The sequence below is a fragment of the Sciurus vulgaris genome, assembly GCF_902686455.1.
Source record: "Sciurus vulgaris genome assembly, chromosome: 5".
NCBI classification, from domain to species: Eukaryota; Metazoa; Chordata; class Mammalia; order Rodentia; family Sciuridae; genus Sciurus; species Sciurus vulgaris.
The window spans coordinates 42902960-42918503 of NC_136465.1; the positions used below are offsets into that span (position 1 = coordinate 42902960).

The window sequence follows — 15544 nt, forward strand, 5'->3', positions numbered from 1 at the left end:
TCATTGAGTACATTTTCACTAATCTACACATTTTTCTCTGAGGAGCTCCTTAAATCTCCATTTCTATGCATTCTTTCAACCAATATCAGTAGAATTTGCAACAATTCTTTTAACTATCCAGAGATATAAAATCTATGCCTTTTGCTCACTGTTTCCATTTTTACAATCTATTAGGGTGAAATGGTAGATGCCAGAAACAACATAATATTGAATGAGGAAACAAACTGAAGCCTTGACCCCACGCATGTAAAAAAGGGAAAGAAGTGCTTACCTGAGGCGGGAATCCTTAAAGGTGTCAAGATATGCAGGGTAGCTCCATGCGATTTGATTTCCTTTACATCGAAGCTCTACTGTTTGGCCTGCCATCAGACTCAGGGTAGCAGCAGGTTTCTGGAAGCGACCTTTTTCCATCACTTGCATCATGATAGACTGAGTCTTTGGTGTTGAGTCAGCTGAGTCCCTGTCTTTGATTTTAGGAATTTTTGGTTTCACCTTTTTGTTGGTAGGTTTGATTCTGTTCTCTCCTTGCTCTTTTGGACGCTTGTTCTTTGGAGGGTCTTGGCCAGCAACTGTACAAACGGGAGGGGAGAGCAATGGGCTAGCATTGTAACATCCCCAGAGTACGCGAAATCCCGAAAGGATAATCTTTTAATACCCCTCTTCTTGAATCTTGAGTCTCCAGCCTCCAGGACTGAGAGAAAATAAATTTTTGCTGTTTAAGCCACTCAGTATATTTTGTTATGGCAGCCATAGCGTTACCGGCAGGAGTCAGAATAGGGTTCATGTTTCACAGATTTGAAGAATGAACACCAGGAATGCTGCCAAGGGGTTAAGAAGATTCTAAAGTAGGATTTTAAAGTAGGCATTAGACAATCCCAAGATAAAGCACTAACTCCTGACCTTGAGGAGTCTCAGCTCTTCCAGCCTCCAGGCCAGAGGAGGCCTCTACACCCACTCCCCCTTTCTACATTGGGGCCCAGACTAAAGAGAGAACCCCAAATCTGGTTTGGCAGGAGGAGCTTCCTAGCCTTCCCTAGTAGTACCCAGGAATACTGCTGTTGGTCAGTGCTGGACAGCAGCATACGTAGGTTGCTATGGGAATCCACAGCAGGGAACTTGGTCCAGAAATTTTGCCTGGAAGAAAGACACCTGCACTAAGGCCTGGAGTTTGGACTATCTGTGCACTGCACCTGAGCTAGACAGTTCTATGCTCCTACCTAGCTCTGTAGTGACAGCAGGTCAAGGAGTAACTGAAACCATTAAGGCAAGGGGCAGATCTGATGGCCTTACTACGTCAAGGCCTGGCTAGATGTCTCACCTTCTTGAGACTCAAAGAGCAGTCAGCCTTTCCAAGAAATGGCCGTCCTCACTCATTCCTGCCCAACCCTGGACCAGGAGTTGGACCTTTGCATTGCGTCCAGCAGACGAGGAGGGACTTCTGCTGAACTGCCTGCCCCCATCATTTTAACAAGAAGGAAAACACCAATCTAGGAGGAAGAGACAACTGCATGGTTCAAGGAGGGAGAGGCCTGTGACTGGACCACCATTTTCCTGTATACTAAGGTGGTCCCTCCAGCTTTGCTTATAATCAAATGCAGCAGAAATGACAATTATTCATGAAGAAAAAGTCAGTAATACTAAGCAGTCATTAAAAAGGGGAAACAGATTTTCCTCTACCAGAGGTAAAATAAGACTGATCCTGTGGAAAGGAAGGAAGAAGGCAGACTGGTGCCAAGAGGGGGACTGAGAAATGGGTAAGGGTCCAAGGACATGGGAGAGGAGCCAGGGAGAGGATGAGCTCACATCAAGTGTGGCTTCATCACCAACTCCACCGCCAGCATCTATTCTGCTGTTCAACAGTCCCAGGCACTTGTGAGACTCCCAACAGGATGAGTGAGCAGTTAGGATGGGCTAGATTATGCTGCAGTAACAACACACCCCATCCCCCAATCTCAGTGGCTCAAAAAAACAAAGTGATAGGAAATTTCTATACTCACAGTATCTCGGCATCAAATGTATAGGTTTTCCCCACCAAGCAATTATCCAAGTCTCTTGATATTAATAACTAGGGGGTCTTATAATTTACTTTAGTTCTAGTACTATCTACCCAGAGAAGCACAGACCCCATGTTCCTGGCAGAGGTCTGACACTGAAGATCCCAACAAATCAGGTTCAGTCACTCGCCCCAAAAACCAAATGGAAAAGTAATGGTGAAAAGCAGGAAAGGAACTTTAATTAGGACAGCTATCCTGGGAAGACAAAGGGGACAAGTATTTCCAGTTCTGTCTTCCGAGGTACTGACATGAACTTCCAGATTATATAGATAAAAAGAATTAGAGATATGCACAGTCAAGCAGTCTTAGGCAAACAATGGTTTGGTTGAACATTATCTCAGGATTAGTCAGGAGGGGCCTGTTCTAAGATAAGAAGGTTGCTGTTGTCTGAGGAGGAGTTTGCACTCATGCAAGATGCTTATCAATCAGACCCATCCTTCCTTGAATCCAAGGTGACTCAGAGCAAAGGAGACAGATGCCAAGTTTTTAATCCTGCTTTTTGCTGCCCATGGGACACTTCCAGGCCCAAGTGAACAGCCTAACTCCTTGTTATAAGCACAGGTTAAGGGCCCAGTCACAGGAGACTGCCCCCATGTTAGATGCCACTTTAAAGTCTGGAGTCTCTAGTTCTTTTGGCCAACTAGGTTACAAATCAGGTGTTCCCATGACCCACGCCTTATGTTTGATAATTTGCTACAATGATTCATAGAACTCAGGGAAGCACTTTGCTTATGTTTTCCAATTTATTATAAAGGATACAAATGAACAGCCCAAAGTAGAGGTATATATGGCATTGCTGAGGGACCTTACATCTATTTATGTGCCCTCTCCAGGCACACCATCCTCCAGCACCTCATGTGTTTAGCCCATGAAGCTCTCCAAAACCCTTCACTTACGTTTTTATGAAGTTTTCATTATGTAGGCATGGCTGATTAAATAATTGGCCATTGGTGATAGAGCTCCATCTGCAGGTCCTTCCTCCTCTCCAGAGCTTAGGAAGTGGGGCTAAAAGCTCCAATCCTCTAATAACATGGTTGGTTCCTCTGGCAACAACCCCACCCTCCAAAAGCCACCTCATTAGCTTAAACTCAAATATGACTGAAGGGGCTTATTAGAAATTAAAAAAATAAAGGCACTCTCTCATCCTTGTCATTCAGGAAGCTACAAGGTTTTAGAAGATCTGTGCTCAGAACTGGAGACAAAGACCAAAAATATATATCACAAAAGGTCAATTTTTCTCATTGTACATACCCATGAAGGGTTGACTGGACAGGTTGTTCTTATATAAGGACTTCCTCTATGTGTCTCTCACACCAGGACCCAGGCTAACAGAGCAGCCACCAGAACATTGCCAGGCACCAAAGCAGAGGGAAATGGAGTGTGTAGAAAATTGTTTACTAGCTCTTGAAGCTTCAATCTACAATATCACATGTTATTGACCCAAACAAGTCATATTTAATTCCATGGGAGGGAAATGAAATACTACCAAGTTTTCAGAAATGATGGCAACCAGAACTACAAGAAATCAGACCCAGGGTCTGCAGATGGAGCCATGAAGGAAAAACTAACTTCCCTGAACAGGTGGAACTGTCGCAAGTCATGATTTTCCCTATGAGCAGGGCAGCAATGGACCCTCCACTGTGATTTATTTATATGTGCATAGGAAGTTCTTAGGAGGAAGCAAGGAATCTGGTTGTTCCTAAAATGGAGAATGTAGGAAAAAAAGTCTTTAGTTTTCACTTTACACTCTTTTACAATGTTTGAAATCTAACCATAAAATTAATTTGTGAAGATCAGTCTATGAAACCCAGCACCACCATCACCTCACAACTATGAAAGAATTGAGTTCTTTAATTCACAATAACCAAAATATAGAACCAGCCTTGGTTCCATCAATGGATGAATAGATGAAGAAAATGCGGTACATTTACACAATGGAGTCTTACTCAGCCATAAAGAAGAATGAAATTCTGTCATTTGCAAGAAAATGGACAGAACTTGAGAACATTATGTTAAGCAAAATAAACCAAACTCAAAAAGTCAAGGGTTGTAAGTTTTTTCTCAAATGTGGAAGCTAGAGAGGATAAAGGAAAAGAAAGGTGTTGGGGGGGCATGAAAATTGAAGGGAAATCAGTAGAGGAAAGGCAGAGGGGTGGGGGTATGGGGAAATACTGTGGAATGATATTTTCCAAATTATATTGTTGTATTTTATGCATCTAAAAATATGTTGCTATTACATCCAATTGTAATGCACCAATTAAAAAATGGGAAAAATACTCTCTAATTGTCAAAGCTGTTTTCAGTAATTATCATAAATAATCATTATTTTCTTCATTCTTTAGTTTAAAAAAAAACCTTAAAGGAATATATTTCAGCTTCAAAGATATTCAAATTCAGAAAAATATTTCACATATGAACTGAATTTGCCCTTATAAAACAAAAAAAAATATTATTCCTTGTATTTCATTCAAAGTCTTCTTTTGGTCTTATTCATCACTGAGCTCTCATTGTTCAGTTCGAGTTCACCATGTAAAGCCAGGGACTTGGAGTCTCATGAGACTGGAGACACAAATAGCACCAGAAGTATACTCCAAAGACGGCACCATCACAAACTCTCTTTCAAAATGAGAGTGTAAAGTGGATTCTAAATTTGTCAAGGGCTGCCAAAATCCATGTAGAATACAAGGTTATTAAAGATTATTTATTTATTACAAGGTTATTTATTACTTAAAGAATAAGTACTAAACACTTGCTAATTTAAAGCTTTCAGATAAGTTATTAAAACTCAACATGAACTGTAGCAGTGGTTCAAAGTTGAGCCAATGAAATATTTTTGGAGGAGGAGGATCTTATCACCAACATTGTCGAGAGTTGGCAGCAAATACAGATAATAAAAAGCTGACCTACTTTAAGTTGGCTTTCTTATTGTTTTTGCCTTCTCTTCAGACAATGCACCCTTTATTACCTGTCTCAGGGAGGGTTGCTCCCACAGCCCTGCCCTTGGCAGGCCACTGGGCTCCAGAAACCTCAGTGAAGTCCCCTGTAGCTGTGCAGTTGTCCACTTGCCAAGGATGTAAAGGCAAATACACACCTAAGTTTCAGCTGGACCACCTGTCTGCATAAATTCAAAGGGTGCCTTGATATATGCCCACAGATTTATACAAACATCCAAATTTATGGGACCTTAGAAATCAATTAGGTAAAGTCCTTGTGCTGTAAATTAAAATAATAAAGGATGCACTAAAAAGTTAAGTAAATTGTACATCACTCAACTGATGTTTGGCAGATGATGCGGTAGAACTCAAATCTCCTGACCCCCATTCCAAAGCACTCAATTCACTATGTGGAGACAGACACTTTACATATATTTACAATAAATGACTACACATACCTTAGCCAATTGAGGGAACTGCAGGCTGTTTGTATAAAATGGAAAAATGATAAATCAGGAGAAAATCATAATAAAAAACTCAACTAGGGCTGGAGTTGTGGATCAGTGGTACAGCACTTGCCTGGCATGTGTGAGGCCCTGGGTTTGATACCTAGCACCACATAGAAATAAATAAATAAAATAAAAGATTCATTGACAACAACAACAAAAAAAATTAAAAAAAAAAAAAACTCAACTAATTTGGACTGAACTGTGAAATAATAAATTTGGCTTCCAGAGAGGGTTGCTTTTTGATCTATGAGAAGGAGCCATTTAGCCTCCATTCAGTTCAGCCTGGACCAGACTCTGGAACCAATCCTGCTCCTGGGAACTCTCAGCTCATCCCACATCCGGTCCTTAGCACACTTACTGCCTTGCAAGCCTTGCTCCCTGAACTCTGCTGTTTTCTGAGGTCTCAGGTCCAGTCAGGACCAGTCTCCTCTCCTAGACTTTAGTTTCTTCTTCTTTCCTTTCCTTCCTCTATTCCAGTTCTTCTGGGTCATAGTTCCTGCTGAGCTTTCTCAGATTTTCCAAGGAGTAAAACTGTGTCCTTGAATCCTGTTCTCCAAGACAGAGACCCCAGTGCCTGTTGTTTGCCCAGACTCCCACTGACCCTGAATGTATGATTTATTCACCCCTGGTTCTAATGATGGCACGGACAGTGACCATGTGCACAGGTTTCCCCAGCTTCCTAGAAGGAGAAGCACTGTAACTAGTGGAAACATACCAGACCAACAGAAGTACATTAATTCAGCAACATCAGTTATAAAGCAGAAGCCTCAGCTTTGCAATAGGGTAGAAGCCACATTTTTTTTTTTTTTTTTTTTTTTTTGGTTTGGTACCTGATATTGAACCCAAGACTTCGAACATGCTAGGCAAGCACTCTACCACTGAGCTACATCCTGACCCCAGCAGTCATATTTATTTCCCCTAAAGATAAAAAATAAAAGCCTACCATGATAATGTCCAGGTTATCTGTGCCCCATAAACATTCACTCACACTATGCTGATGAGATTAATGGACCTCTAGACTAATGTCTAACTTAGTGTTTTCTTTATCATAAAACAGGAATTCAAGTGATCAAAATGACCATAACCAGCTAGGCACAATGGTGCATGCCTGTAATCCCAGTGATTCAGGAGGCTAAGGCAAGTTCAAGGCCAGCCTCAGCAATTTAACAAGGCCCGAAGCAACTTAGCAAAACCCTGTCTCAAATAAAAAATAAAAAGGGCTGAGGATATGACTCAGTTATATAAGTTCCTCTTGGTTCAATCCCTAGTACATTAAAAAAAAAAATCACGAAATGACAATAACCTTCTGTAAATCCTATGGAATTTAGTCTTTGACTTCTGAACTGTCAGATCCTATGGGTCTGTGCTACTCAGGAACATCAGAATATCTGACTACAGATTTTTATGCATCCAAATATTTGCTACTATATTTGCAACATAATATGACTTTTTGACCAAATAGACTCACCAACTGATCCAAATATATCACTGGTCCAGCTGCCTGGCCACAGAATTAATCCACAGTTTGTTGTTAATGATACTTAATTGAAGAAGCCAGCCTAAAGAGAGTTGGAGATGTAGCTCAGTGGCAGAGCATGAGCTTAGTCATATGTGAGGCCCTGGGTTCAAGCACACACATATGCACAATTCTACCCTAGTGGCCCCACAGATACCTAGAGTACTGGGATTGAGGAACTGCCAAAAGCCATGTCTATTTTTTAAAAGAATATGACTTACTTATATAAATTGGTTATATCCCAAAAGTCTTTATAAGAATTTATATTGTAAGTAAATAAAAGTAAAAATCTATTGCTATTGCATTTTTTAAACTATTGCATAGCTTGTTTTATAGAGAAATAGGTGGCAAAATTTATAGACAATGAAATATCATTATTGGCTTCAGTTCTCAGCTTGTCACCTACTAACTGCATGGTCCTGGGAAGTTATTTGCCCTCTGTCTGAGCTTTCTCTCCCGTAAATTGAGAATGATATGGTAATAATACTATTGCATGGATTGTTGTGAGAATTAAATGAGCTAGTGCGTTGAAAATGCTGAAAATAGTGTCTGATCCGTAGTAAGTGCTAGCTAAATGCTATTGGTTGCTTTGTAGTTGTCTCATGTGACTTTATGATAAATTAGTGGTGGAGACAAAGCAGATATTATTCTTTTTTTAATTAACAGATGCCAAGTAGGTGACTCCAGGACATTAAGAAGGTAGTAAGTACAAAGCCAGATTCTTTGTCTCCAAGTTTAGAGCATTCTCTGGTGTCTCTCCACCCGAGAGATGAGCATATTGTTGCAATTCCACTTTATTTGCACAAATCTCAGGCACAGCACCATTGTCTAAGTGGATTCTTGGATGGGCCCAGCCCTTCACAAGGAGTTCCAAGCCAAACAGAACTTGATGCTGGGGTTGAGAGCACAGGGGCCGGAGATGACTTTTCCAAGGCATACATTAGCATCCACAAGTGAGGAGACGCTGGTCAGACGCTCCCAGTGAATGACCACATGTTACAGAGCAAGAAGCAAGCAGGAAAAGGGTAGCGATTATTCAGCATCAATGGAAGATTTCCATTCAGGCCTTCATGAAATCTGACCTGGCTACTAACCTCTCTAATTCCATACGCTTGTGTTGGAGGAGCAAATAAATTCATTAAATGAATCATTGCTGTTTAGAGGAGGATTACGTGCTAAATATAGTCATTAACATTAAAGAGCTACAGCTGTTTGTTTTCCTCCCTGATGGGCAATTCAGGGGAAAAGCCATCCCTGAGGGTAGCATCAAGTAGTCACACCATAAACCCTTGGGAGCAACTCAGATGTTCCCTATTAGTTGTATAGACTGAGACATCCACTCATTTTTCCACTCTTCCCGAAACACTCCATAAGAACACATACTTTTCTAAGATTCCAGGTGAGATATAGAAACATGACACTAAGGAGATAAAAAGGTGGAAAGATGAGACCTTTCCCTTCCAGAACCTCTCTCCAAAACCCTTCCCACCACTTTTTAAAGTATCATTTTTATAAAATGACAGAGGATTCATTACTTCTTCTGGATGGGATTTGAGGCATTTTCAAGAATATCTATTAGAACACAGAAGATGATTCACTTCTTAAAAACCTTTATTCCCTTGGCTGTCAGGGCATTGTACTGTCATTGTGCCTCTGTCAACTCTGCTGTCTCCTCGGCCGCTCTTCCTCCTCTTCCTTTCCTGCTCCATCTCAGTCCCCAGGACTTGGTCCTTGCAGCTTCTCTCTAGTGACACTCACTCTCCAAGTGACCTCACACCATCCAAGGGCTGTGGCATCACTTTTATGCTTTTATGCCCTTCCTCCAGTCTTGACCTTGCCTCTGAACTCAGATCTGAATATCCCATGGCTTACTCAGCACTGCTGCTTAGAAAACTAGCCAGCATCTCGGATTTAACACAGCCATAACTGAACTCTGAAAGTGACTCAGACCTACTCCTTCTCCATGATTCCCTTTACCAGTAAATGGCAAATCTGTGGAACCAGTTGCTCAGGACAAAAACCTCTGAGTCTCATTCAATCATTTTCTTTCTCCCCTAAGCCACATCCAAACCAGGAGCAAATGCTTTTGGTTTTAACTTCAAAACAGATTCTGACCCCAGTCTCTCTTCCCTCTGTCCTCTGCCATCATCCTGGGCCAAGCCACATTTCACCCACACTATTAAATCACCTCATAAGTAAGCTCCTGGCTTCTATCTAGAACTCTTAACCTCTGAAAATATAAATCAGATCATGGACATTTCTCCACTCAGGACCTTCCAGTGACTTTCATCTAATTTAGAAGAAAGCACTAAATCTTCCCATGTGCTACAAGGCTTTACCACCTCCTGTCATATCTCCTGGTCCTTAACCACTATGGTCATCAGAACAAACCCACCTGGAAGCTGCTGCACCTGCAGGGCTCTTCTTTCCGACATCTGCAGAGGTTGCTTTCTCACCTTGACAGGCCTCCGATTTTCCATCCAAACAACACACTCACACACCTCTCATGTCTCACCCTGGGTTATTGGTAGAATTATGTTCCTCAAAAACACATGTTGAAGTCCTAACCCCTGGTAATTGTGAATGTGACCTCTTTTGGAATAGGGTGTTTACAGATGTAATCAATGTTTTACTTAGCTTGTTTTGCTGCTGGGACTAAAAGACCAATCTAGAACAATTTTAAAGGAGGAAAAGTTTATTTAAGGGCTTACATTGTCAGAGGTCTTAGTCCATAGAAGACTAGCTCCATTCCTCTAGGCTCGAGGTAAGGCAAAACATCACAGCTGAAGAGTGTGGCAGAGGGAAGCAGCTCACATGGTGATCAGAAAGCAGAAAGAGAGAGGCTCCATGCTCCAGATACAATATATCCCCCATAGCCAAGTCCCCAATGAACCACTTCCTCTGGCTATACCTCACTGGCCTCCAGTTACCATTCAGTTAATCCCATCAGGGAATTAATTCACTGATTAGGTTAAGGCTATAGCCCAATCATATCTTCTCCAAATCTTAAATTGTTTCACTTGTGATTTTGGGGATCACCTCCCATCTAAACTATAACAGTCAAGTTAAGATGATGTCACAGCATAGGGTCTCATCCAGTATGACTGATGTCCTTATGAAAAGAGCAAAGACACACAAAGAGGAGAACACTGTATGAGGACAGAGACATACCCAGAGAAGACAGCAATGTGGCATCAAGCTATACTGGGGTGATGCAGAGGTAAGCCACAGAGTACTAAGAATTGCCAGGCACTACCAGAAATAGACTTAAAAGGATCCTTCCCAGAGTTTCAGAAGCAACAAGGCTCTGCTGAAACTTTGATTTTGGATTGCTGGACTCTAGAACTGAAAGAGAATAAGCTTCTGTTGTTTCAAGTTACCTGGTTTACGGTACAGGTTGAGCATCCCTAATCCAAAACTCCAACATCCAAAATCCAAAAGTTTTTGAGTACCAACATTACATCACAAGTAGAAAATTCCATGCCCACTGGGTACAGTGGCACATGCCTGTAATCCCAGTAGCTGGGGAGGCTGAGGAAGGAGGATTATGAGTTCAAAGCCCACCTCAGCAACTTAGCAAGGTCCTAAGCAACTCAGTGAGACTGTGTCTCTAAATAAAATATTAAAAAAGGGGATGGGGATGTGACTCAGTGGTTCAGTGGTTAAGTGTCCCTGGGTTTAATTTCTGGTACCAAACAACAAACAAACAAACAAACAAAAAAGAAAAAAAAATTCTATACCCACCTTCATGTGACATGCCACAGTCAAAATGCAGATGCACTGAAAATATTGTACATAAGGCATATATGAAACAAATGAAATTTGTGTTTAGACTTAGGTCCCATCCTTATTATAATCACTTATGTATATGCAAATTTCAAAATCTGAAATCTGAAACATGTCTGGTCCCAAGCATTTCAGATAAAGGACAGTCAACTTGTTTGTTATAGCAAACCCTGCATTAATGATTCTTCATGCCACTCATCAATTTCTGAAATTATGTCTTTACTTGTTTACCATCTGTCCTCTTCATTTGAGTATGAGTACCTATAATTGGGATCTTGGGCGATTTATTCAGTTTTCCTGCCTCATTTTCACACTACTGGTATAATGTGCCCCTCTAAATCCATCAACCCCATGAAGAAAAATAATATTTCTGAAAACGTAAGTCATGTTAGAATTAGGCCTGGCAAACGTTAGGTTAGGACAAATGTTGACCCTCACTTGCAAGGAAGCCTTTTCCTTGTAGAATACTCTCTCCCAGATGTGATCTCAAAAACCAGAAATGCTGTGGGACAAGTAGAGTTATGTGCTGCAGTTTGGGATCAGCAGCAGGCAGCATTGGGATCAATCTGCCAATCAGAGACCGGCATTGAAAAGACTTCCGGTACCACTTTCATTGGTTGGTCCTGGTCTGAACCTGCTCCACAACTCAAAACAGAAAAATAAATAAATAAATAAATAAATAAATAAATAAATAAATAAAAAAAATAAAATAAAATAAAAAACACAAAAATTATTCTGGATAGGCGAGGAAAACTGTTATATAACTTAATAAAGCAAATTTACTTTTCCAAGTATGTGTTCAACATTTAATCCAGTCTGTCAATCATACATATGTACTTAAAAAAACAAAAACATAGCACTATTTTCACACATAAAATTTATCCATTATTTCTTAAAAAATATTCAGTCTGTATTCCGCTTTCTCTGTCTCATAATGCTCATTGTATGACTCACATTTTGTTTAAACAGATGCTAATTAATTTAGGCAGATGTGGTAGCAATTCAAATGATCTGGGCACATGGTGGCCAAAGACATCTCCTGAATCTCTGAGACTGGCATCTAGGGTACAAACAAAATGAATGGACTGTTTGAAATTATTTTGTCTGGTCATTTCCTTCCCTATTCAAAAAAATGATACCAAATACTGTATTTCCTCTATTCCAGCAGTAACATACAAGGACCTGCCAGGAGCATTTTAATATTGGATTTTACAAACTGAACTCATGCCAACTTCTCTCTGGGCAGAGTAAACATCTGCTCCTCCAGCAGAACTCTGCCTACACTTTATTAAGTATGACTCTAGGCTTAAGGATCCTCATGCTCAACTTCAAGTCCCACAAACCACCCTGAACTTCACAAACCAGAATTTTTTTCTTTTTTCAAATGATTATAGTTTCATAGGAAAGAAAGAACAGTTCAGGATTGAGGAGTGTTTAAAATTCGAGCAGGGTTGAGTCAGCTCCAGTGTGAGGTGGCATAACAGCAAAAAGCTGCTTTCCAATCAAATCTAAGCAAATGCATGGCTGTAGCCAAGGAATTTCAAGGGAGGTTTGAGGATATCAGGATGTAACCAGATGAAAGATGTACTGTAAAAATAACACCAATTAAAGAAGCAAACTAAACAGCTGACAACACTACTACGCAAATAGGATATATATATGATCTATATCATATGTGTGTATGTGTTTATAATTATAACAATAATACACACATAAAGCACATATAAAAATAGAGCCTGATCCTGTGGTTATGATGGACCACAAGCAGGCACATGTTTTAAAAAGCGCAGGAATGTACAGTCCCAGTAAGTGGTACAAAAATGCATTTTCTTTGCCTTTTTCCATGATAAATAAGCAACGTGACAGAAGTGGGGTTTAGGTTTAAGGTTTCACAAAAATTTTTGGTCAAAGACTTATGCAGATCTTGCAGCCCTAACTGATATACAAAAACAAATCCAGGACTGCGGTGAAGAGGGGGAGGACACTTGGAATTTTGTGCAATTTTGCTTAAGAATCAGCAATTGCCTTGCTTGGGTGGCACCCGCACAAAGTAGCTGAGGTCCGACGGCAGCGCGGAAATGGAAGTGATCCACCCCTCCCGCGCCACCTCCCAGACCGACACGTTGACACCGGGGGATGGACCAGGCTCTGGCTGGGGATGCTCCGTTTGCCCAGCGAGGGCTTCCGAGAGGGTTGAAGTGGACCTGATGGGCTCCAAAGGGTCCAAGTAACTGTCACTTTCCCAGAAGGAGAGCAAGGGAGGTGGAGAGCAGAAGAAAGGAGACCCTCCTACGAGGGGGCAGGTGCACCAGGCTGGGAGTCGTGGGAGCAGAGCCACGGACTCCAAAAGTTAGAGGAATTGTTGGCTGGAGCACGACGGGGTCTGGGGGGTCGGCACAAACCGGATCGTAGCCAGCCGAGTCACTCACCATCCTCCAGCACTTCGAGCACCAGGAGAAGACCAAGCAGCAGCCAAAGCTTCATCTTCGGGGCTGGGGCTGCTGGTCCGTGGCGCGGCGTTGCGGGCTGCGCAGGGCAGGGCAGGGCAGGTTCGCAGGGGGAGGCGGCGGGCGAGGGGCGCCGCCTCCGGGCGGGAGCCTCAGCAGCACGGGGCGGGCGGCTGGGACGCAGCAGCTGGAGGATTTGGTTTCATGAGGAGGAACACAATTTGGGGGGAAAGTTGGTGATTTTCTAAATTTTTTTAAATTCCCTGTGTAATGTGACCTCTCCCGCCCCCTGGCGGAGCGGTGAAGAGCAGTACTACTTCTGAGCTCTGGGAGGAAGATCTAAGTAAGAGTGAAAACTCAATGGCAACCACCCCTTGATTTTTCTCCAAGTCTCAGCGTTTTTACCAAGTTTACAAGTTCTAGATGTCTAGTGTAAGCCTGCGGATATGGAGGGAGTCACACAACTACAACTATGCACATGTCATCAGCGCTCCATCTGCTCAGACAGGACAGGACCCTAGTGCTCTGTAAAAATTTTCCCCTAAGTTTGATCCGAGAAGGGGTCTCTCTCTCTCTCTCCCTCCCCCCCCCCCTCTCTACCTCAGATGGGAGGTGCCAAATAGGTAGGTCTGCGTGCCATTAGAGGGGTTCACATTTGGCCAACTCCTTCCCTAGTGTCCCACCAAGGTTTTGGAGGAACTGCTTGTTCCTCTTGTATACAGAAACCCCACTGCTCTACATAAGACTATATGGGGGTGTTTAGGAAGATCTGTGCCCTTCACCCTGCTTAAAAAAAAAAAAAAAATTCTAAGCAACAGCATCAGTACTTTCCTCCCATCTTTTGTCAGTGCTCTGGGCTCTTTAATAAACATAAGATTTATTTTCTCCAAGTAGGCTCTTCAGTTCTAGTAACTGAGTCCCCCTCTAATGTACATTAAGAACCCCCCCAAAAGCTAGGTGTTGTTGGTGTCAGTAGTCTCCTGTACTCAGGAAGCTGAGGGGAAGGATGTCTTTGGGCCCCCATAAGTTCCCTACCAGCCTGGACAACATAATGAGACTTTCTTTGAAAACCAAAGCAAAGCAAACCAAAAAAAAAAAAAAAAAAAAAAAAAAAAATGTTAAAAGATATTCCTATGTACCCTTCTGTGTCCTCACCATGAAGCATTTGGAGATGACTAAGATGATAAGGAAAAAGTAACACAAGTGGAAATACAATTAAATGCTAAATTGTATGATGCCTACTGTTAATACTAGAGAATTTCAGGGAGCCCAGAGATCAGTACAGGCTGGAGGAGAGTTGGGAAATCACAGAGGTTCATGGCTTGAATCTGGAGAGTAGAGGGAGGAGGGAGGGCAGAGGAGAGCATCCTCTTGGACTGACCACCTTCTGGTCAAGGGGGCCTGGGCGAGGCACAAAGCAAGACTGGCCCAGTAGCTTTGGTTGATCACATGAGAGGGCAGATTCATTGCAAAAGTAAAGTGGGACAGATGACTGAACTGACAGTCCAGGGGTGCAGACAGTGGGGCTGTGGTGTGGTAGAGGACTTAGGCATTGTGTGTCCCTCAGCAGAGAAAGGTCAGAGGTTCTCGAATTTGCCATCCCTCAAGATCAAAGCAGTTTGCAGTGTGAGGGCTCCAGTGTTTATCTCCTGGGTGAGAAGCAGGGACTCAGTGGGAAGCCAGTCTTACTGCGACTTTAGCACCAAATATTACAACCAGAGATTGCTGAACTGGAAGTAAGAGGAGGGGAACTTCTCCCTCACCCCCAAGGTGAAAGGTGCTGAAGTAAAGGGTAAACAAGTGTTTTTCAACTGCTTCATGCTGTAAAAACCAAGAATTCTACATTCTGTAGCCATAGCTTTGCCATCCACTGGCATTGACGTGGAGAAAACAGTTGTCTGGGAATAAAAATGGCCAAGGATTTCAACTCCTCTCACTACTCACTTAACCAACCTTCTGGGATCTTGTATTCATAAAAGGAGGGAACTAGACTCCTGTTTCAACATGTGTACTGTGTGTTTGATATTATGGTTATGAAGACTAAGACATCATCCATCATGGCCACTTTGAAGGAGTGGACACCAGCCTGGAGATAAGTATTTAGACCACTGCAGAACTGTGCGTCATTGTCATGAGCGAGCTTTGTCATTAACATAGACCAATGTCAGAATTTATTGACTAACAATAAATTCACAGGGTATACTCTTTTCATCGGTGGCAGTCTTTGAATACTTGTGAATCACCTGGTAGTCATAAGCTGGGCAATCATGAGTTCTTTTTTTTTCCAATCTTAATTTCT

General features: G+C 42.1%; 1 protein-coding gene across 1 annotated transcript in view; it reads right to left on the minus strand.

Moving 5' to 3' along the window:
• The window catches only part of PDGFRL (platelet derived growth factor receptor like), a 55428-nt gene extending 41951 nt beyond the window's left edge, over positions 1-13477 (minus strand). The window contains exons 1-2 of the mRNA XM_079142766.1: positions 13228-13477; positions 272-569 (exon numbers count right to left, since the gene is read on the minus strand). Coding sequence (XP_078998892.1) covers positions 272-569; positions 13228-13282 — 353 coding nt within the window. The 5' untranslated portion in view covers positions 13283-13477. The remainder of the gene's footprint in view (positions 1-271; positions 570-13227) is intronic.
• Positions 13478-15544: the final 2067 nt, after the last annotated feature.